This window comes from Balaenoptera acutorostrata, chromosome 10, assembly GCF_949987535.1.
Source record: "Balaenoptera acutorostrata chromosome 10, mBalAcu1.1, whole genome shotgun sequence".
Lineage (NCBI taxonomy): Eukaryota > Metazoa > Chordata > Mammalia > Artiodactyla > Balaenopteridae > Balaenoptera > Balaenoptera acutorostrata.
The window spans coordinates 13,236,026-13,258,215 of NC_080073.1; the positions used below are offsets into that span (position 1 = coordinate 13,236,026).

A 22,190-nucleotide genomic window follows, 5' to 3' on the forward strand; every position below is an offset into this window, starting at 1 on the left:
TGACTCAAAAATCACCACTGTCCTCTGATAAAGCTGGAAAGACAGACAGGGACCAGATCATGCAGCGCGGGGCACTTCACAGGATGACATTTGGTTTCTTTTTAATGGTGATACAAAGAAACTAAAGGTTTTCTACATAGGGCTTTCTATAAACCCATTTGTGTTTTCACCGGATGGGTCTGGCTGTAGCATGGAGAATGGCTAGAAGGGTCTGGTGCATAAATTTAGTATCTCACAGTTCTGGAGGTCAGAAGTCTAAAATGGGTCCACAGGGCTGAATTCCTTTTGGAGACACTTAGGAAGAATTATTATTATTATTATTATTATTATTATTGGTCTTTTCCAACTTCTAGAGGGTCCCTCCTTCCATCTTTAAAGCCACCAGCATAATATTTTATTTCCTCTCTCAGCCTCCTGCCACTTTCTTACAAGACCTTTGTGATGACATTGGGCCGCCCCTGGATAATCCAGGATCATTTTCCCATCCAAAGATCTTCACCTTATTCACATCTCCAATGTAAGGTGATGTGTTCATGGGCTCTGGGAATTAGGATGTGGATATCTATGGGGGACCATATATCAATCTACTGCAACCCCAAGTGTGTGCTTTAGTGACTGGGGGATGGGAAGACATAGGAACACCAAGGATTATTAAGTTTACAAGCCAACTGATTGTTCAACTTGGGACATTCACTTCATGGATCTTAATGCAGAATACTTTCTCCTTTTTTTTTTTCTTTTCTTTTCTTTTCTGGGCTTTAGGCAGGTGGTTTTATTTCAAGTAAAAACACAAGGCTGAACAGAGGTAGAGCTATTAAGTGGCAGGGTGATAGCCTTCCGATCGTAGTTCTGCATTCCCCCTGCCAGCACCTCACTCCAGGACCCTTTAGCAAAAGCCCTCCTTAATCACTGCTCCCAGGAGCATTTGCATTCTAAAATAGGACAGAGAAGGGAGACTAATGCTTTGCATAAAGATATGAATTTATAATGAAAGCATGTTAGGCCCCTTGGAGATATCTGAGGCAATATGTAGACAAAGGCAGAATAAAAATATAATTATGAGCAAATTTTAATATTCTGCAGTTTTGTACTGGTGGTAGTGATCTACTCAAACCTGTCCCCCACCCTTTTCTTTTTTTTTTTTTTCTTTGTAAGGCACACTGAGTAATTTGTTTAAAAGAACAAGTTCTGTTTCAAGAGTGCGTTCTTTCATTGAAACAACAAAAAGCACCTGTTTGAAGAAAAAGTCATTCACTCGTTTTGGTCTCATAAAAGTTTAATAGAAACCAACTAAAGTTTAAGATGTCCCAGAGGACAAATAAAGATATTTCTCAGCAAATGTAGAATCGCAATTTTCCTTGGTGCTAGGGGATTTTCCACACAGATGCAATTTTATTTTACATTTAAAACAGGTAAGTAAATAGACAAATCAATTTTAGCAGTTCTGAAATTTCATACTGGGTCATTAGTTTTAAAAGATGGGACTTCAGTAATAGTTAAAAGAACAGAGGCCCAAGGGTAAAGACTGAGAATAATCACCTTCAAAATTCTGACTTAGCAGCAGCTTCAGATCAGAACCAAGAGTGGTGGCACAGTGGTTAAGACTCTGCCTGCAAATGCAAGGGACACAGGTTCGATCCCCAGTCTGGGAGGATCCCACACGCTGCGGAGCAACTAAGCCCGTGCGCCACAACTACTGAGCCCACACGTCACAACTACTGAAGCCCACGACCGTAGAGCCTGTGCTCCGCAACAAGAGAAGCCACCACAATGAGAAGCCCTCAGGCCTCAACGAAGAGTAGCCCCCGATTGCCCCAACTAGAGAAAGCCCACGCGCAGCAATGAAGACCCAACGCAGCCAAAAATAAACAAACACATAAATATTAAAAAAAAAAAAAGAGGAGTCTAAACCAGCTTTCTTGTGATGTTCTCCATCGCATTTATTACTTTTAAATATAGGAATTCCTATGGAATTCCCTATTGTAATTACACAAACCCCCTCTTCTTTCCTTAAGACTGCATACTCTGATGGATTCTGACAAGACCAAGCTAGATAAAATTAACACCTGTCCTCACATGTAGTGGTAGAAACAGAGATATAAACATAATATTCAGTGCAGCATAAAAATAAAATTGACAGGTAAATGCAGCAATTGAACATACACTCAAAGTAAAGAGAGTAGAGTCAGAGAGGTCTTCCCATAGGAAATCAGACTTAACCTAAAATAATTAAAACTTTCTCAAGACGAATCTCCTCCTCCTTCCCCACCAACACCAAATAAGATATTTAGTCCCAGTTAAGTACTTGTTCTACTGTTCCTTTTAAAATAATTATGGCAATTATATAAGGTTTTGCCGTCCTGGGCAATGTGACTTTGGAAAGCACCATAAAGAAGCTGTGCTAAGTAACTTCTCTGAGCCTCAGTTTATTTATATGTAAAATAGGTTTATAGGAATGTGTGTAAAGCAATGGACAGTCCCAAGCACATAGGAAGTTCCTTCTAGACTAAAAGGGAACACTAATTTACATTAGTAAAGTAAGTTTAATTTTTAGTTTTTTTACATTCTAGTTCATTTCCTGCATCTGGCTTTGAGACCAAAAAGCTGGCCCCTGCAAACTCATTTCACACTATATGCTTATATCAAATCCTTATGTTGTTCACCTTAAACTTATACAATGTTACATGTCGATTAGATCTCAATAAAACTGGAAAAAATAAAATAGTAAAATAAAACTGATCACTGAGTAAAGAACTGAAAAAGCTTAGGTTACTGAGATTCCTTACTGAAAAAACACATGCTTTTAACTTTAGCTGTACACGGCAAATCCAGATAGATTTTACACTGGAATTGTTCTAATAACACCTGGGATTCTATTTAAACCGTTAGTGCATCTTTTATTTTTTTAATAACAGTTTTATTGAGACATAATTCACATGTCATAAAATACATCTATGGTTTTTAGTATAGTCACAGAGTAGGCAGTTGCCACTGTAATCAATTTTAGAACACTTTCATTACCTCAAAAGAAACCTCGAACCCTTTAGCAGTCACTTCCCATTCTGCCCAAGTTCCCCATCCAACCCTAGGAAAACACTCATCCACTTTCTATCTCCATAGATGTACCTATTCCAAACATTAAATGTAAGTGGAATTATGCAATATATGGTGTTTTGTGAACTGGATTTTTTTTTGAATTTTTGAATTTTATTTTTTATACAGCAGGTTCTTATTAGTCATCAATTTTATTCACATCAGTGCATACATGTCAATCCCAATCACCCAATTCATCACACCACCACCACCACCACCCCGCCGCTTTCCCTGCTAGGTGTCCATACGTTTGTTCTCTACGTCTGTGTCTCAATTTCTGCCCTGCAGAGCAGTTCATCTGTACCATTTTTCTAGGTTCCACATACATGCGTTAACATAAATTCCACATATTCTTAACCCACTCATCAGCTATGGACATTTGTGTTGTTTCACTTTTTGGCTGTTATGAATAATTCTGCTATGAACAGTCACATATAAATTTCCGTGTGGATGTATGTTTTCAATTCCTTGGAGTATTTGCCAAAGAGTGGAATTGCTGGGTCATATAGCAACTCTATGTTTAACTTTTTTGAGAAATTACCAGACTGTTTTGAGAAATTACCAGACTGTTTTTCGAAGTGACTGCACCATTTTACATTCCCACCAACAGTCTGTGAGGGTTCCAATTTCTCCACATCCTCACCAATGCTATTATTGTCTATCTTTTTTATTTTAGCCAACCTAGTGGGTGTGAAGAGGTATTTCACTGTGCTTTCTAGTTGCATTTTTTTTCCTGATAGATAATGATGTCAAGCAGCTTTTCATGTGCATATTGGCTACTGGTACCTATTTTGAAGACATTTCTATTCAAATCCTTCACCTATTTTTTAATTGGGTTATTTCTCTTTTCACTGTTGACTTGTAAGATTTTTTTTTTTTTGGTAGATACAAGCCCCTTATCAGGTATTTGATTTGCAAATATTTTTTCCTATTCTGTGGGTTGTCTTTTCACTTTCTTGCTCGTGTGCTTTGTTTTTATTTTTTAATTCAAATATACTTGCTTTACTATGTTGTGTTAGTTTCTGGTATACAGCAAAGTGATTCATAGATACATATATTCTTTTTCAGATTCTTTTCCATTATAGGTTATTACAAGATATTAAATATAGTTTCCTGTGCTATACAGTAAGACCTTGTTGTTTACCTATTTTCTATAAAGTAGTGTGTACCTATTCATCCCAAGCTCTTAATTTATCCCTCCTCACCACCGCCTTTGGTAACCACAAATTTGTTTTCTATGTCTGTGAGTCTGTTTCTGTTCTGTAAATAAGTTCATTTGTATTATGTTTTTAGATTCCACACCTAAGTGATATCAGATGATATTTGTCTTTCTCTGACTTACTTCATTTAGTATGATAATCTCTAGGCCCATCCATGTTGCTGCAAATGGTATTACTATTGCTGGTGTCCTCTGTAGCACAAAAGCTTCTAATTTGGGTGAAGTTTAATTTATCTTTTCTTTCCTTTCACTGCCTATGCTTCTGCATCATATTTAAGGAACCACGGCCTCATCCAAGGTCACAAAGATTTATATGTACGTTTTCTTCTAAGAATTTTATAGGTTTAGCTCACTGTTAGGTCTTTGGCCCCTGTAGAGTTAATTTTTGTATATGGTGTGAGGTAAGGGTTGAATATCATTCTTTTGCATGTGTATATGCATCACTTACTGAAAAAACTGATTTTCCCCCCCACTGAATCATCTTGGAAACTTTGTCAAAAAAATCAGTTGACAACTAATGTGAGGGCTTATTTCTGGACTCTCAATTCTATTCCATTGATCTCTATGTCTCTCATATTTTTAAAATATTTTTTATTCCGGCATTTGCTTAGAATAAAACATTGGTATATAGAGAAGTATAAGAAGAAATTTAAAGGAAATACCATAAGAACCTGCTGTATAAAAAAATAAATAAAATTCAAAAAAAAAAGAAAATTCAAAAAAAGGAAATATCAATCCCCCTGTGGGAGAACAAGCTACTGGTTCCAATTCTCACTCCTCTCTAATGGTTATATACACACATGCCCTTGCCTTATCAAGGTGGGGGAAATGTACTGTGAGTGTGGACCACCTGACCCTGGGCTTGTCCATGCAATTAGCTCTGACTCTTGGGATGTCAGTGAATGTGACATAAGCAGACACTTCAAATGTTCTTGTACAGTTGGTCTTACTTTCTTGCACTTTGGGGATCACATGAAAAGAAGAGGCCCTGCATAGCCCCAGGTTCCAAATGAACGACAGATGCTTGGAACAATCTTGAACCCATCTGTGATTGGGAGCCCAGCCAAGTTTAGCCAGACCCCAGCCAAAACTCAGAGGCTTGGGCAAGAAATAAATGCTTATCACTGTTTCCCACTACAGCATTTGTGGTTGGCTGCTCTGTAGCAATACCTAACTAAAACGCCTACCACTTAGAGATAAGCACTCCTATCAGTTTGGTCTTTTGACAGAAAATGAGATTATGAAAGACAATTATATATTTATATATGCATATTTGCACTCCTGTTGTTTTTACTTAACATTTTCTCATAATACCGTGTTTAAAAGTTCTTGATAAACACTCCTTTTACTATCCACCTATTTCAACCTTTAAAAGCCATACATTTCTCTTAACCATGTCTATATTACTTTTATTATTATAAGTAAAAGTACAATGAATTGTGTTTACTTTCCCTCTCTCAGATAAATCTTCCTCTACATTTCACATGTTTTCCAAGGAATGGATTCCTAGAAGTAAAACCTTTAATAAGCACCTTTAACCAGGGTTCAAGGTAGAACCACTGCATCCAGATTTCCATGTTACTACTATTCATATTTTCACCTACACTCTTCAGCTAAACCCAGACTATTTTGCTTCTTAAGAAATACAGGCAAATTTGACTTCACTTTTTGAAAAACCATTTTTGTGAATTCTTCTAGCATGTTCCATTATACTGTCTTTGGACATTTACAATTTATTCTAAAGAAGAGTCGTTCCCACAAAAAAACAAACAAAAACAAACATGAAAACAACTATACAAAGCCCTCCCTTTCTTATTTTCCTTTGGGCTTATTTGGAAATAGGGCATGGGACAAAATGTGAGCACATTTGTTTTTGCTTTTAATATTGGCATAGTTGATAGAGTGTCATATACCTACAGTGATGGTATCCAGGGTACAAGCCAGGTCTAATTTTCTTTATATCTGTAACAGTGCCTGGCATAATGCATAGGTGCATTCAATAAATATTCGTTGAATAAATGTAAGAAATATAGAAAATGTTAAAACGGCCCTTCAGACCAGAAATTACTGCCCTCACAATGATTAATAACTAGTTTTAAGGCTTCCAGAGTGACAAATATGTTACAACTAAAATTAGATATAGGACTCTAAAGAGCAGACCAGATGGCTGATACTATATCTGAAATTTTCTGGGTCCTTCTTAGCAAACAAATGTATCTCTCTCTCTTCCCGCTTCAACTTTCCTTTCCCCAAGGAAAAAAATCACGTTTTTTTTTTTTTCAGATCATCTAATAACAACTTTTGTTTGTTAACAGCTTTATTGAGATTCATATACTCAATTAATTCACTCAAACCCCTTTGTAGTTAATATTAAGCAGTATAAAATTTCAGGATTAATGCCTTAATTCTACTCTTTTTTTTTAACATCTTTATTGGAGTATAAATGCTTTACAATGGTGTGTTAGTTTCTGTTTTATAACAAAGTGAATCAGCTATACATATACATATATCCCCATATCTCCTCCCTCTTGCGTCTCCCTCCCACCCTCCCTATCCCACCTCTCTAGGTGGTCACAAAACACTGAGCTGGTCTCCCTGTGCTATGAGGCTGCTTCCCACTAGCTATCGATTTTACATTTGGTAGTGTATATATGTCCATGCCACTCTCTCACTTCGTCCCAGCTTACCCTTGCCCATCTCCGTGTCCTCAAGTCCATTCTCTATGTCTGCATCTTTATTCCTGTCCTGCCCCTAGGTTCTTCAGAGCCTGGTTTTTTGTTGTTGTTGTTGTTGTTGTTGTTGTTGTTTTAGATTCCATATATATGTGTTTGCATATGGTATTTCTTTTTCTCTTTCTGACTTACTTCACTCTGTATGACAGTCTCTAGGTCCATCCACCTCACTACAAAGAACTCAATTTAGTTTCTTCTTATGGCTGAGTAATATTCTGTTGTATATATGTACCACATCTTCTTTATCCATTCATCTGTTGATGGATGCTTAGGTTGCTCCCACGTCTTGGCTATTGTAAATAGAGCTGCAGTGAATATTGTGGTACATGACTCATTTTGAATTATGGTTTTCTCAGGGTATATGCCCAGTAGTGGGATTGCTGGGTCATATGGTAGTTCTATTTTTAGTTTTTTAAGGAACTTCCATACTGTTCTCCATAGTGGCTGTATCAATTTACATTCCCACCAACAGTGCAAGAGGGTTCCCTTTTCTCCACACCCTCTCCAGCATTTATTGTTTGTAGATTTTTTGATGATGGCCATTCTGACTGGTGTGAGGTGATACCTCATTGTAGTTTTGATTTGCATTTCTCTACTGGTAAGTGATGTTGACTATCCTTTGATGTGTTTGTTGGCAATCTCTATATCTTATTTGGAGAAATGTCTGTTTAGGTATTCTGCCCATTTTTGGATTGGGTTATTTGTTTATTTGATATTGAGCTGCATGAGCTGCTTATAAATTTTGGAGATTAATCCTTTGTCCATTGCTTCATTTGCAAATATTTTCTCCCATTCTGTGGGTTGTCTTTTCATCTTGTTTTTGGTTTCCTTTGCTGTGCAAAAGCTTTGAAGTTTCATTAGGTCCCATTTGTTTATTTTTGTGTTTATTTCCATTTCTCTAGGAGGTGGGTCAAAAGGGATCTTGCTGTGATTCATGTTGTAGTGTGTTCTGCCTATGTTTTCCTCTAAGAGTTTGATAGTATCTGGCCTTACATTTAGGTCTTTAATCCATTTTGAGTTTATTTTTCTGTATGGTGTTAGGGAGTGTTCTAATTTCATTCTTTTACATGTAGCTGTCCAGTTTTCCCAGCACCACTGATTGAAGAGGCTGTCTTTTCTCCATTGTGTATTCTTGCCTCCTTTATCAAAAATAAGGTGACCATATGTGCGTGGGTTTATCTCTGGGCTTTCTATCCTGTTCCATTGATCTATATTTCTCTTTCTGTGCCAGTACCATACTGTCTTGATTACTGTAGCTTTGTAGTATAGTCTGAAGTCAGGGAGCCTGATTCCTCCAGCTCCGTTTTCTTTTTCAAGAATGCTTAGGCTATTCAGGGTCTTTTGTGTTTCCATACAAATTGTGAAATTTTTTGTTCTAGTTATGTGAAAAATGCCATTGTTAGTTTGATAGGGATTGCACTGAATCTGTAGATTGCTTTGGGTAGTGTAGTCATTTTCACACTGTTGATTCTGCCAATCCAAGAACATGGTATATCTCTCCATCTGTTTGTATCATCTTTCTTTCATCAGTGTCCTGTAGTTTTCTGCATACAGGTCTTCTGCCTCATTAGGTAGGTTTATTCTGAGGTATTTTATTCTTTTTGTTGCAATGGTAAATGGGAGTGTTTCCTTAATTTCTCTTTCAGATTTTTCATCATCAGTGTATAGGAATGCAAGAGATGTCTGTGCATTAATTTTGTATCCTGCTACTTTACCAAACTCACTGATTAGCTCTAGTAGTTTTCTGGTAGCATCTTTAGGATTCTCTATGTATAGTATCATGTCATCTGCAAACAGTGACAACTTTACTTCTTCTTTCCCGATTTGGATTCCTTTTATTTCTTTTTCTTCTCTGACTGTTGTGACTAAAACTTCCAAAACTGTATTGAATAATAGTGGTGAGAATGGATAACCTTGTCTTGTTCCTGATCTTAGAGCAAAGGGTTTCAGTTTTTCAGTAATGAAAACGATGTTGGCTGTGGGTTTGTCATATATGGCCTTTATTATGTTGAGGTAAGTTCCCTCTATGCCTACTTTCTTGAGGGTTTTTATCATAAATGGGTGTTGAATTTTGTCAAAAGCTTTTTCTGCATCTATTGAGATGATCATATGGTTTTTCTCCTTCAGTTTGTTAATATGGTATATCACATTGATTGATTTGCGTATATTGAAGAATCCTTGCATTCCTGGGATAAACCCCACTTGATCGTGGTGCATGATCCTTTTAATGTGTTGCTGGATTCTGTTTGCTAGTATTTTGTTGAGGATTTGTAAATATATGCTCATCAGTGACACTGGCCTGTAGTTTTCTTTTTTGCTGACATCTTTCTCTGGTTTTGGTATCAGGGTGATTGTGGCCTCGTAGAATGAGTTTGGGAGTGTTCCTCCCTCTGCAATATTTTGGAAGAGTTTGAGCAGGATCGGTGTTAGCTCTTCTCTAAATGTTGGATAGAATTCACCTGTGATGCCATCTGGTCCTGGGCTTTTGTTTGTTGGAAGATTTTTAATCACAGTCTCAATTTCAGTGCTTGTGATTGGTCTCTTTATATTTTCTATTTCTTCCTGGTTCAGCCTCAGAAGGTTGTGCTTTTCTAAGAATTTGTCCATTTCTTCCAGGTTGTCCATTTTATTGGCATATAGTTGCTTGTAGTAATCTCTCATGATCCCTTGTATTTCTGCAGTGTCAATTGTTACTTCTCCTTTTTCATTTCTAATTCATTGATTTGAGTCTTCTCCCTTTTCTTCTTGATGAGTCTGGCTAATGCTTTATCAATTTTATTTATCTTCTCAAAGAACCAGCTTTTAGTTTTATTGACCTTTGCTACTGTTTCCTTCATTTCTTTTTCATTTATTTCTGATCTGATCTTTATGATTTCTTTCCTTCTACTAACTTTGGGGGTTTTTTGTTCTTCTTTCTCTAATTGCTTTAGGTGTAAGGTTAGGTTGTTTATTTGAGATGTTTCTTGTTTCTTGAGGTAGGACTGTATTGCTATACACTTCCCTCTTAGAACTGCTTTTGCTGCATCCCATAGGTTTTGAGTCATCATGTTTTCATTGTCATTTGTCTAGGTATTTTGTGATTTCCTCTTTGATTTCTTCAGTGATCTCTTGGTTATTTAGTAGCGTATTGTTTAGCCTCCATGTGTTTCTATTTTTTACAGTTTTCTTCCTGTAATTGATATCTAGTCTCATAGCGTTGTGGTCGGGAAAGATTCTTGATACGATTTCAATTTTCTTAAATTTACCAAGACTTGATTTGTGACCCAATATATGATCTATCCTGAAGAACGTTCCATGAGCACTTGAGAAGAAAGTGTATTCTGTTGTTTTTGGATGGAATGTCCTATAAATATCAATTAAGTCGATCTTGTTTAATGAATCATTTAAAGCTTGTGTTTCCTTATTTATTTTCATTTTGGATGATCTGTTCATTGGACATAAATATCAATAAAGTCCATCTCGTTTAATGTATCATTTAAAGCTTGTGTTTCCTTATTTATTTTCATTTTGGATGATCTGTCCATTGCTGAAAGTGGGGTGTTACAGTCCCCTACTATGATTGTGTTACTGTCGATTTCCACTTTTATGTTTCTTAGTGTTTGCCTTATGTACTGAGGTGCTCCTATGTTGGGTGCATAAATATTTACAATTGTTATATCTTCTTCTTGGCTTGATGCCTTGATCATTATGTAGTGTCCTTCTTTGTCTCTTGTAATAGCCTTTGTTTTGAAGTCTATTTTGTCTGATATGAGAGTTGCTACTCCAGCTTTCTTTTGCTTTCCATTTGCATGGAATATCTTTTTCCATCCCCTCACTTTCAGTCTGTATGTTTCCCTAGGTCTCAAGTGGGTCTCTTGTAGACAGCATATATACGGGTCTTGTTTTTGTATCCATTCAGCCAGTCTATGTCTTTTGGTTGGAGCATTTAATCCATTTACATTTAAGGTAGTTATCGATATGTATGTTCCTATTACCACTTTCTTAATTGATTTGGGTTTGTTATTGTAGGTCTTTTCCTCCTCTTGTGTTTCCTGCCTAGAGAAGTTCCTTCAACATTTGTTGTAAAGCTGGTTTGGTGGTGCTGAATTCCCTTAGCTTTTGCTTGTCTGTAAAGCTTTTAATTTCTCTGTCAAATCTGAATGATATCCTTGCTGGGTAGAGTAATCTTGTTTGTAGGTTTTTCCCTTTCATCAGTTTAAGTATATTCTGCCACTCCCTTCTGGCTTGCAGAGTTTCTGCTGAAAGATCAGCTGTTAACCTTACAGTGATTCCCTTGTATGTTATTTGCTTTTCCCTTGCTGCTTTTAATATTTTTTCTTTGTATTTAATGTTTGATAGTTTCATTAATATGTGTCTGGGCGTGTTTCTCCTTGGATTTTTCCTGTATGGGACTCTCTATGCTTCCTGGACTTGACTGAATGTTTCCTTTCCCATATTAGGGAAGTTTTCAACTATAATCTCTACAAATATTTTCTCAGTCCCTTACTTTTTCTCTTCTTCTTCTGGGACCCCAATAATTCAAATGTTGGTGCATTTAATGTTGTCCCAGAGGTCTCTGAGACTGTCCTCAATTCTTTTCATTCTTTTTTCTTTATTCTGCTCTGCGGTAGTTATTTCCACTATTTTATCTTCCAGGTCACTTATCCATTCTTCTGCCTCAGTTATTCTACTATTGATTCCTTCTAAAGAATTCTTAATTTCATTTATTGTGTTGTTCATCATTGATTGTTCTTCTAGGTCCTTTTTAAAATGTTTCTTGTATCTTCTCCATTCTATGTCCGAGATTTTGGATCATCTTTACTATCATTACTCTGAATTGTTTTTCAGGTAGACTGCCTATTTCCTCTTCATTTGTTTGGTCTGGTGGATTTTTACCTTGCTCTTTCATCTGCTGCATATTTCTCTGTCTTCTCATTTTGCTTAACTTACTGCATTTGGGGTCTCCTTTTTGAAGGCTGCAGGTTTGTAGTTCCTGTTGTTTTTGGTGTCTGCCTCCAGTGGGTAAGGTTGGTTTAGTGGGTTGTGTAGGCTTCCTGGTGGAGGGGACTGGTGCCTGTGTTCTGGTGGATGAGTCTTGTCTTTGTGGTGGGCAGGACCATGTCTGGTGGTGTGTTTTGGGGTGTCTGTGACCTTATTATGATTTTAGGCAGCCTCTCTGCTAATGGGTGGGGTTGTGTGCTTGCCTTGCTAGTTGTTTGGCATAGGGTGTCCAGCACTGTAGCTTGCTGGTCGTTGAGTGGAGGTGGGTCTTAGCGTTGAGATGGGAGATCTCTGGGAGAGCTTTTGCTGTTTGATATTACGTGGAGTCAGGAGGTCTCTGGTGGACTAATGTCCTGAACTCGGCTCTCCCACCTCAGAGGCTCAGGCCTGACACCCGGCTGGAGCACCAAGACCCTGTCAGCCACACGGCCAGGTGCGTGGGGAGTTTCTTGCCTTTTGGGAAGTCTGAGGTCTTCTGCCAGCATTCAATAGGTGTTCTGTAGGAGTTCTTCCACATGTAGATGTATTTCTGATGTATTTGTGGGGAGGAAGGTGATTTCCATGTCTTACTCCTCTGCCATCTTGAAGGTCTCTCTCATCTAATAACAAATGATCTGGTTCCTTTTTGGCAACTGCAAAAACAATTACCTTGGGGATCCCAATGGCTGTCCTTGCACATCACATTCACTGACTTGCAGGACGTCTCATTGAGGGTCCCAATCATTTGTCATCTTGCAAACTGAAGCCCTTATCTCACCTGGCCATCACCTCTCTGCATCTCCTCTGTGGGCACCTAGGCCCCTCGGTTCCTACTTGTGCAGTGGCTTCGAAGGGCCTGCCGTCACTCACCGTCTTGGGCTAAGCCTGGAGGTCCCCTTTCAAAGGCAAAGACTCCCACTTGGCTCAGACACTTGATACATTAAGTGCCACTCTTGTCTATTCACACCCGGGCAACATTTTTTTAAAAAAAGTCAGCTTTGCAAGTCAGTGGGCTGGAAACTCCCCAGACAGAAATGGAACAAAGGACAGGAAAACCCAGCTAGGTTTACTTAAATTGAAGGTACCGAGGAGAGGACAGCTGAGGTGGTACACTGGGAACCGGGAGGTGACAGAAAAGGGAAGGTCCCAGGGTGCGCGCAGACTGACATGGCCACCATCACAATTTGTTCAGGGCGCGTCCAGGCTACAGATGCCAGCAACTGATGGCACCCGGAAACTCCTTCTCCCTCCTCTGCCCCCTCCCGTGGCCCACAGCCATTTATCTGAGGGCGCAGGACCTGCTAACACAGCAGAGAAGGGTTAATGCATCCCCAGAAAACTGAGAATTGTTGCTCAGCTTGTAGGGAATAGTGGATGCCCCGTTTTTCTGTCAAATCATGTGCCTGGTATTGTGTAAGTAACAGAGGCGCTATACATACTCTAGTTGACTGAAGCACGTAAAGAAAATAGAAACGCAGTGCTGGAAAGTGCCCAGAGAAAACTTGATTACCTTGTCACCCAGGAGCAAACGTTCATTTCAACTCCTGAATAGAACAAAACATCTTGAAAGAGAATGAAAATGCAGATGAGACAGTTATCAGATAGTGGCTATCAGGACAAGAGAGATCCTTCACTTGACAGCAGTTTAGTCCTCGGGAGTTTCGGTTAAGGCTCGTCCAGAATTGCCCGCTCACAAATGCTCCTTGATATCTGCTTAGAGTAGCCCTGCTGCCATCCCATCGTCAAGGAAACTGGCTGTGAGTTTTTAACCATTACAGCTGCGATGATGAAACAGTGAAGGAGATCTGTCTCTAAGTCCAAAAGTGCACCCAGAGATAAGGTTCACTTTCAATGCCCTGCGGCTGCTTCTGATGACATGGCACTGCACTGCTCAGTAAGTGGGGATCCAAGGCTGATTCATCTCAGAGTGAGTGAGCAAATGTCTCTTTCTCTCTAATAATACCCTGGGCTCCACCTCCTAATAATTTCATTACACGGTGGGGGCGGAGGGGGGATAGGAAAAGTGACAGAGAATGATTTATAAATATATGGCAAACTTTTAAATAAAGGAAAGGGGAAAACAAAACCCCTTGAAACTCTATTACTAGCAGGGACAGAACTAATACTGGTGCTATAGACATGGTATCAGGCAGGTCATATAGACTCTGGGTGTAGCATTCTATTCCTGTGTGTTGGCTAAGTAACTGAGGTGTGCAAATCCGTGAGAAGGTGAGTCACATTAAAATAACACCTACAGACTTTGTTGATGCTTGTGTAAGAGGCTTGTTTCCCACCGTTGCAGATACTTTAGTGATTAAAATGAGAACATGCGTTCTGCCAAGATTTCTGAGGAAATATGTGAATTTAGAAAATAGGGTACAGGATATAATAAAATATCTCAATATTTTGAGGAAGTTTCAGTTAACTGAGAAAGCTACAAATTAAGAAACAAAAACAACAAAGAAGGAGATGATTGCACTGCCTCTAACTGAAGGCATTCTGCTTTTTGTTTCTTCTGGGGGTTCTAGGATCTTCAAGGATTTTCTAGGATTTGTATATAAAATGTACAAAAACTTGCTGAAATATCTCACTTGGTTTTATGTTCGCTAATTCAATTTTCACCCAAAGCAATGTAAACATATTTCCATGTATAAAGAAGAAATGGATGGAATGAAAAAAAAAAAGGAGATAGAAAGGAAGACAAAGAAAAATCAGAATCTCTTATTAATCTATTAGCCTAAAATTCATCAACACATGTAAAATGACTGCTTTTATAGCCATATTGATTACTGTATTTGATACCCAATTTAATGAATTATCAGGCCGAAAATTCCATTACCTGGTACAACGTCTACTTCTTGTGAAAGGGTATGCCCTCTTTCACAGTTACTGCAAACTATGTTAATGTATGTAGCTATTGGTTCAAAGTTTGCATTTCAAACATAATAAAGTTTTGGAATACAAATCACCTCATTTGTTTTCATTACTTGAAATGCTGCTTGGGGAAATTTTTAGGCAAGTTACCAAAAGTATTACACCTCCTCCCAAACAGACCAGGCTTGTAACATGTTCCCAGCCTGCCGTGCTCTCATCTAACTTGTCCCTATGCTAGGTTTTACCCTAAAGAGCTTGACATGTTAAGCGTTGTGTGTTAATTTGCCTTTACTCTGTATAGGGCCAGGCATGTGCAGCACCTGCCCTGCACCTGACACTGTGCTAGGTGCTGATGGATGTGGTCCTGGCTTTCTGCTGAGTACAGTCGTGGGAAACAGGAGCACCGCAGGAGACAGGTAAGCCCGGGAAAGGGGGTGGGTTTGGGGAAGGGAACGCATGGATGTGGGATGACAGTGCACCACGTGCAATTCGCTAGAAGACATCCAACCACTGGGAGATTTGCAGCAAACTCCTTCTGCCAGCAGTTTCCAAATACTCAGGGTGGCAGCACCTTTTCTGCCTTGGCTAACGAGTGTTTATGACTGTGGCAACAATTTGAATCCCTGAGTTACATTTTAGGACTATTTCAGAAAATTAATCAGAAGTTCCGTAGCAGGGAAAAAAAAAAGTTGCCTGCCTTACATATGGTCCTTATTACTCACTTGTGTTTTTAGGAGTGTGTAGATTTCTCATTTGGGGGTAAGGCAACATACCTAGCTACCTAGCTAAACATGTCATTTGCATTTTACACCTTGGGTTATTTATTTATTCTTCATCCCCCAAGAGATAGGTTTTATTGCTGATTACACTGTACAGGAAAAAAAAGAAAAGAAAAGAAAAGACGAAGTAAAAAGTAAACCCTACTTTCAAGGGCTTAACAGACCATGAATCCTCTCAGTTGCTTTTCAATTTCTGTGCACTGAGATTGAGTTTGAATTCACTGTCACCACAGTTGACTCAAAAAGTTTCTTTAAAAAGGGTAAACTCAACTTTGGTTATAAAAAACAAATGTACCGGGCAGCAAAATATGTGGGAAAGAGAATGGGGAAAATATTGTCTGAACTTCAGTAGAATCTGATGAATTCTCAGGAACACTGGGGAAATTTGTCGCCAATTGTCAGGACTTCACCCAACTTTCTAGAAACATCTGTAGTGCAAGAGATGGTGCTCCGGTTTCCTCTAAATTTCAAAGAATATAACACCTACTAGAAGCCAGATTCTCAGAGAGCGCTCGAGAAATTTTAGATTGACTCAGCGAAATGTCACACGAACAGGTAGCCCATGGGCTCTCTAAGACACTGAGCGTGCATTTTTTTTTTCTTTTCTTTTTTTGGCTGCATTGGGTCTTCGTTGCTGCATGCGGGCTTTCTCTAGTTGTGGGGAGCAGGGCTACTCTTCTTCGTGGTGCGCAGGCTTCTCATTGCAGTGGCTTCTCTTTGTTGCAAAGCACAGGTCCTAGGCACGCAGACTTCAGTAGTTGTGGCCCGTGGGCTCAGTAGTTGTGGCTTGCGGGCTCAGTAGTTGTGGCTCGTGGGCTCTAGAGCGCAGGCTCAGTAGTTGTGGCGCACAGGCTTAGTTGCTCCACGGCACGTGGGATCTTCCCGGACCAGGGCTCGAATCAATGTCTCCTGCACTGGCAGGCGGATTCTTAACCCCTGAGCCACCAGGGAAGCCTGAGCGTGCATTTCTGACAATCGTAAGTAGGAAACCCATGTTTGCTGCATTCTGCTGAATCTGAATCTTATTTTAACAATTTAACGGTTTTCTGCTGGATTTTAATTGGTAGCCATGAAAAGAATGAATTGAACATGTCATTCTGATATATTTTTAAGGTAGTGAAATAGTCTATTGCACAATGAAATATTACCCAGTTGACATCTATATAGCAGTATATCTTTGGATTAAAGAGATGACCCCAAGAGATTCAAGTTGTTTTTCCAGTAAGGGTGATTGCTATGCCTGGAACCAGAAATATTAAGGCGACATGAGCAAAGGCTGAAGGTGCTTTCAGGGAACAAGCACAGCAAACAGAATTATAGAAAATACGGGATCAACTGTCAAAACTCCAGTAATACCCAGCCCTGTATGGAATTTATCTGGCCCACAAAAAATTGTCATTCTTGGTAAAATTTATACTCCCACTTGAGTATCTTATGTTACTTATAAGACAACCATTTTTCATTCCAACCTATCATCCTGTTTAAGAGAAAATATCACAATAAGATGGGGAAAAACAGTGTATGGCTGTTTTATGGCCAAATAATTAATCATCAAAAAATTTTTGAATGATTAAATTTGAAAAATAATTCTATTTTCAACAGCTATAAAATCAGAACACATAACAAATTCTAGGGGAGACTGCTTGGTTGTATAAAATATTCAATTTTCTCCCCACTGAGACATTCAATAGTTTATTACTTCAACAATTTAATTGCAAAGGATAGACATTTATTATTTTTACACGTATGGTTATAACTTACTACTTACTCTGCCAGGCAGTAAAAGTCACTCTGGAATATCAATGTTACATTTTTTTCTGACCTAGAATTCTTCCTGTTAATGATGATTACTGACAAGTTAGAACACATGTGATACTGTTTCCGGAAATGCTGACATTTCAAAGACATCACCTTCTAAACTTGAAGAGGAAGCTATCTTTGTTGTCTGTTAAGGATTTTTTATTTTTGCTTCTCAGGCTCAGTAAATTACTAATGCTTCCCTTTAATTCCTTAACATTCTCACTTATTGAAACCTTTAAAAATACTAGAATACTTGCTTTTATTGTCACTGTTGTTTTAAAAATTCTTTTTCTACATGGTGTGAAATCATCAGAGAGAAAGACACAGGATTATTCTTATCAAAAGCGGCATAACTCTGATTAGTAATAAGTTTATTTGAAAAAGGAATTAAATGCTTCATATGCTGTTTCTGTTTTCTATGTTGTGACATTTTACTAATTTCATTAGCAAGTTAAGCAGTGATAACAGTAAGTTAAGTTGTAAAAGTGAAGAAAGCGTGGTTTTTGTACTTCCTGAACATATCCATTTAGCCAAGTTCTATCTTCTGTGGTTCTACCAGAATTATGTTTGGAAAACACCAAACCATTTAAATAAATCTTTAAATTGAAAATCATGTCATTTAAATTAGTATAGAACAAAGGTTTTATGGTTGGAAGATCTGAGATTGGGTCTATGCTCCATGATTTACCAGACACAAGATTTTTGGCAAGTTATTTAACTTTTTAGACACCTTTTCACCATTGTAAATTGGATAATAATCACACACCATTTCACTGGTGGAGAGGCGCCGGAGGTAGCTCATGAGAGAAAACAGGAAGAACTGCTTTGTAAAAGCAAGGGCAGCACACAGCAGGTGGAATGTTATTTTTGTTCTTTAAGTTCATATGAAAAATGCCTTTCGAAATTTTCGGAGGAAACACTCAAGATTTCTAATCTACAATTCCCAATAAGAGATCCTCCACTCTTTTCTTTCACATGTAAAAAAAAGTTGCTGAAATGACCTAACCACTTTTTCAGATGGCCACACTTGAGTTATGCTAACTTTTCTACTCTAGATTCCTTTTCATTGTCCGCTTATTTCAAATAAATAGAAATATTGTTTTTATCTTCTCCAGGCCTATAACTATGTTTTCATTTTCTTTTATAGTCTGTTCCTTTCTGGCTTCATCAAAAAATTCAGCCTCTTCACAGTTCAAAGTACCACACACATTCTAGGTTTGTGATACAAAGTTTCTCTTTCCCACATTAAAACTGTTTTAGATTTAAGTTTCTTGCCATGTTGGCTCATATTTAAATACTTATTAATGAAACTGGCAATGGTATTTACTTTCAATTTGATTAACTCTGCCTAGAACTTTTACTGTTCAAAGATCTGCTCTGGTCTCCCGCTGAATAGCAATCCTCTCCTATTTTCTTTCTTCTCTTCTGGCTTTGCAAGGCTGTGTGCAAGGCCACCAGAGATGCCTTTCCTCACTTGTGTGTGTGTCAAGAACTCTAGTCCATCATTTAGGACTCGATTCAGAAGTCCCTTTGCTCCTACTGTGCCCCATAAACATCTTTATGGGAGCAGCTTTTAGACTGAAATTACAATTATCGAGTTACACTTCATTCTGCCCCTCAGATTACGGATCCACACTGGCAAGACAAAGCCCAAGATTTTTTCATATTGGTATTTCTAACACGTAACAGAAAGTTCATAAATGTTCGTTAAATGGCAAAATGACTACATTTTTCTTTAGAAAGGAGCTGCCAGTTTTTCTTTAAAATGGCAACAGGTGGCAATTTGGATTTTTTCTCTGTTTTCCATAGGATGTGATCATCATGGCACCTGCATCACTGATTCTTTTGGCGGCCACAGTGATACTGCAAGTAGACTTACTTCCTGATAAAAAATGTAAGCACCGTCTATTAAATTCAGTATTTCTTTTTTTGAGAAAAAGTACATTACAAAAAGGATAGCATTATTTTCTCCTAAATAATAATTAACTAGGAAATGATCATTTTTAAAAAAGGGATGGAACATTTATTCTTATCAGAACGCAAACTCTTCAAACCTGCTATATTTTAAGAAAGCAAAGTCGGCTGAAATGCACACTTTATGCTGCAGTTTACCCACACTTCATATTCCAAGTGTGGGTAAACGGGCACTCAGAATAAAGCTGCAGCTGATGGCCGTATTTGGAACGTCTTCCCAGGCAAGGGAACGGTTCCAAGTCCTCACAACCAAAGAATAAGAAGCTTCCAGTACGTTTGCTTCAGAAACTTGTTGATCAATGGGTTTAAGAAAAAAAGAACTGTCACATGGTTCCCCCATCAGCACTGTCTAAGAGACCTTGCTATGACCACGACAATCTTCTGTATCTGCACTGTCCAGTGATAAGTGACTATCGAGCACTTGAAATATGGCTCATGCAACGAAGACAATGAACATTTGAGTTTATTTAAATTAAACAGCCACACGTGGCCAGTGGCTACCATAATGGGCAGTGCAGTACAGAGCCTGAGAATACTGTATGTGGCAGGTGTGGAAGCAGAGTCGGGGAAGGCTACTGAATATTGAAGGTCAGTGGAAACATCCTCACATGTAGTAAATTAATCAAAGGAGGTTTCATAATTGTACAATATTGTAATTTTAGCAAAAATTATGAAGTTGTATAAACATATGCCCAAGAAAAAAGATAATGAATGTATCACATGTTAATGTCACTCTCGGTGATAGAAGTGTGGGTAAATTTTCCTTTTCGTTTTTGATCATTTGTGCTTTCCAAGATTTCTAAGAAGAACAGGCATTGATTTTGTAATTTAAATGAAATCTTTTATTTTGTGAAAGCTTTTATTTTCAAGGCAACATTAGAGAGCGGTTCATTAACGGGGGGAATAGAATACTTTTCTTTCTATAAATGCCTATTTGAGTAATTTTGCTCACAAGTATTTTTGACCTTGAATAATAGGAAATAAATCCATTTAACATCATGAACCAGTACATATGCAAATATGTGAGTACACATATAATAGAAACAAGAGGTTCATGAAACAGTACTTCTTATATATTTGATGCACCTGGTATTTCCTATTCTATTTTCTTCCATGTCATTAAACACATTGCTACCCACAAACTAATACATTATTGCAGTCCATTAATGGATAATGACCCTTTGAAAATTATGCTTGTATTGAGTAATGATATAGTAAAATATTCAGATTTCAATAAAATACCTGTAGATGTTATAGGTAAATACCTGGGCAAAGTAAAAAGAAAATGAGTTAAAAACCGTTCTAAGGAAACTTTCCCCAAGATTATTTCAGGCTACATTCTGATAGCCATAATAAAATACTATACTACACAACAAAATACTTAACAACTGTAAAATGCTATGTATAATTAAACATTGTGTGGCTTTTTTCTTTTGATCTACAGTTTTACTTCTCCCACCCGTCAATTTCACCATTAAAGCTATCAATTTAGCTCAAGTTCTTTTACGCTGGGAACCAAATACTGATCAAGAACAAAGAAATGTCCAGCTAGGGTATCACGTGAAAATAAATGCTCCACAAGAAGAAGATGTAAGTGTTTATTCTGACGGCAATCCTTATTTAAATTTTAATTTTGACTGCATCTTCCTTATCAAAGGAATTTTAACTAAAAAAATAGAAAACCACTAAAGGGCTTTTGTTATATTCCCAGTAGAGCAATGTCTCTATTGAAATGACTGAGAACTAGTGCCACACCTGCATTAAACAGCAGCTCGGAACATTTTAACTTTGGGACAATTCTTCCACTTAAAAATCAAGTTTAGTAACTTCTGAGGTACAATGGTTCAGATATTGGTTTTATACAATTTCCTCTAAAACAGCCAAAAGAACAGAAGAGAAAAGCCGAATAAAAGAGGAGGAGGGCAGGGTACCTAATCGAAGAGGCCAAGTTCGAATCCCAGTTCGGCCACTTCCTGACTTTAGAATCGTGGACCAGTCACTTTACCTCTCAGAGCCCCAACTTCACTGCAGACATACGTTAAAGCACCAGGTCCCTAGTAGATGCTCAATAAAATTAAACCAATTAAATTCCAGTCAATATGGAATTCTAGAGAATTTTCTGTCAAAAGTTACCTCTGGTGAGGAGACTGGAACTAGAGGTGGTGGTCAAAGGGAACTGGAGCCTTCACTGTAACATTTTGTTTGTTTTTATAAGAAGCATTTATTCAGGTATCCTTGAAGAATTAATTTTTATATTTTTATTATGTATTTTTAAAACATGTACACATCTCGAACTGGGTAATTTATTTATTCATTTTTTTGTTTGTTTTTTTAAAGGAATTATTTATTTATTTATTTATTTATTTATTTATTTATTTATTTATTTATGGCTGTGTTGGGTCTTCGTTTCTGTGCGAGGGCTTTCTCTAGTTGTGGCAAGCGGGGGCCACTCTTCATCGCGGTGCGCGGGCCTCTCACTATCGCGGCCTCTCTTGTTGCGGAGCACAGGCTCCAGACGCGCAGGCTCAGTAGTTGTGGCCCACGGGCCCAGTTGCTCCGCGGCATGTGGGATCTTCCCAGACCAGGGCTCGAACCCGCGTCCCCTGCATTGGCAGGCAGATTCTCAACCACTGCGCCACCAGGGAAGCCCTATTTATTCATTCTTAAAACCACTTTATTTTGATATAACTGACCTGTAAAAAGCTGCACCTATTTAATGTCTACAACTTGATGAGTTTAGGGATAAGGACATAACCTTGA

The 22,190-nt window shown here is 38.1% G+C and overlaps 1 protein-coding gene across 1 annotated transcript in view; it reads left to right on the plus strand.

The window, feature by feature from the left end:
* Window positions 1-15,233: 15,233 nt before the first annotated feature.
* The window catches only part of IL5RA (interleukin 5 receptor subunit alpha), a 32,700-nt gene continuing 25,743 nt past the window's right edge, over window positions 15,234-22,190 (plus strand). The window contains exons 1-3 of the mRNA XM_057554934.1: window positions 15,234-15,293; window positions 19,266-19,350; window positions 20,875-21,020. Coding sequence (XP_057410917.1) covers window positions 15,234-15,293; window positions 19,266-19,350; window positions 20,875-21,020 — 291 coding nt within the window. The remainder of the gene's footprint in view (window positions 15,294-19,265; window positions 19,351-20,874; window positions 21,021-22,190) is intronic.